General features: G+C 37.2%; 1 protein-coding gene across 1 annotated transcript; it reads right to left on the bottom strand.

The window, feature by feature from the left end:
• Positions 1–86: 86 nt before the first annotated feature.
• TEOVI_000872500 (uncharacterized protein) lies at positions 87–461 on the bottom strand (the record flags this gene model as incomplete). Its single annotated transcript, XM_067223543.1, has 1 exon — positions 87–461. One exon carries the CDS (start codon positions 459–461, stop codon positions 87–89), a length of 375 nt encoding a protein of 124 aa, XP_067079644.1.
• Between the last annotated feature and the right edge of the window lie 879 nt (positions 462–1,340).

Genomic DNA, 1,340 nt, shown 5'->3' with positions numbered 1-1,340 from the left:
TATATGTATATATATATATATATATATATACTGGAAAACGACAAATCTGATATCAATTATAACTTTAGTCGGCAAGAAAATATCGATCACACGGCATCCAACCGCAACCACGAGCAGCAGCCAAGGCGACTTTTTTGTTGAGCCGCTGCTCCATCAAAGTATCCCGCGTAAAGACTTTTCACCTCTTGGCAAGATGTGTTAACGTCGGCTTCAGTTACAACATATCTCCCTAGTAAACGAAATATATCGGCATCAACAGAGGTTTGATCAGCATCTAAAGATCGTAATATGCAGTACGTCAGTGCTTTCTCCTGCAAAGCATTTGAGAAGTAATGAGGTAAGCCACACATCCCTCCATCAACAACTAATAAATCATGTGGGATTTTCTTCAGAGGCAAGTATGCGGAATATGGCGCATGCGACGGCAACTCTTTAGTGGCCCCAAGACAAACCATTCCCATCACTAAACTTCTACGACCTACGACGTAAAGTCGAAAAAATTATGATATTTACAATAACTAGAGAAAACAGTTATTTTCCACTTGAACAAATGTTCACCTCGACAAACCAAAGTCGCAAACAACAATAAACATACCATTTTAAACAATTATAGAAAGCTACAAACTCACAAAATAATAATAAAAATAATAACAGTAGTAATAATAATTATTATTATTATAGTTACGTCGCGCATTTTATATACTAGCACAAACAATTACGGTATCTCGTGCATGAGTAGGTAGAAACTTTATGAGAGCGATGGGGAACTAATGCAATTCGTAGCGGATGTTAAGGCAAATACCGCAGAAATCAGCAATCTCAGCCATGCCATCATATTTCCCGCTGCGCAACAGTCGAAATGAGAGAAGATAAGCATATAATGATTGTATGATATCATATGAAAGACAATGAGAAACACACAGGATAACACACTACACAACTGCAATCACATACATATGTATATATATATCATTTCCTTATGCAAAACATAAAATATCATGCACTAAACGAACATAGCATATAAATTGTACCTATATTAGACTAATAGGAGGTATGCAACGTCAGAAACCCACTGCAAGCGCACAACTATACATAAGTGGTGTCAAAGATGGCAAACATGAAAAGAGAAGAAATGTGTGAGGAAGAAGGATATCAAGTTAGTGGACAATATCAAAGGTAAACATAGCACAAAGTAGCCATACCCACAACAACCACAACACAAGATTGAATTACAAAAACAAAAGCATAAAATTTTAGCCACAGGGTGCGCGGCGGTAATAATCATTTGAGGTTTAGGTTGAAACTTGCCCAACCACTTACCCCACAGATACCAGTTGTAC

Source organism: Trypanosoma equiperdum (genome assembly GCF_001457755.1).
Source record: "Trypanosoma equiperdum strain OVI genome assembly, contig: ctg_1893, whole genome shotgun sequence".
Classification (NCBI taxonomy): Eukaryota; Euglenozoa; class Kinetoplastea; order Trypanosomatida; family Trypanosomatidae; genus Trypanosoma; species Trypanosoma equiperdum.
This window is presented reverse-complemented; position numbering and strand designations above follow the sequence as displayed.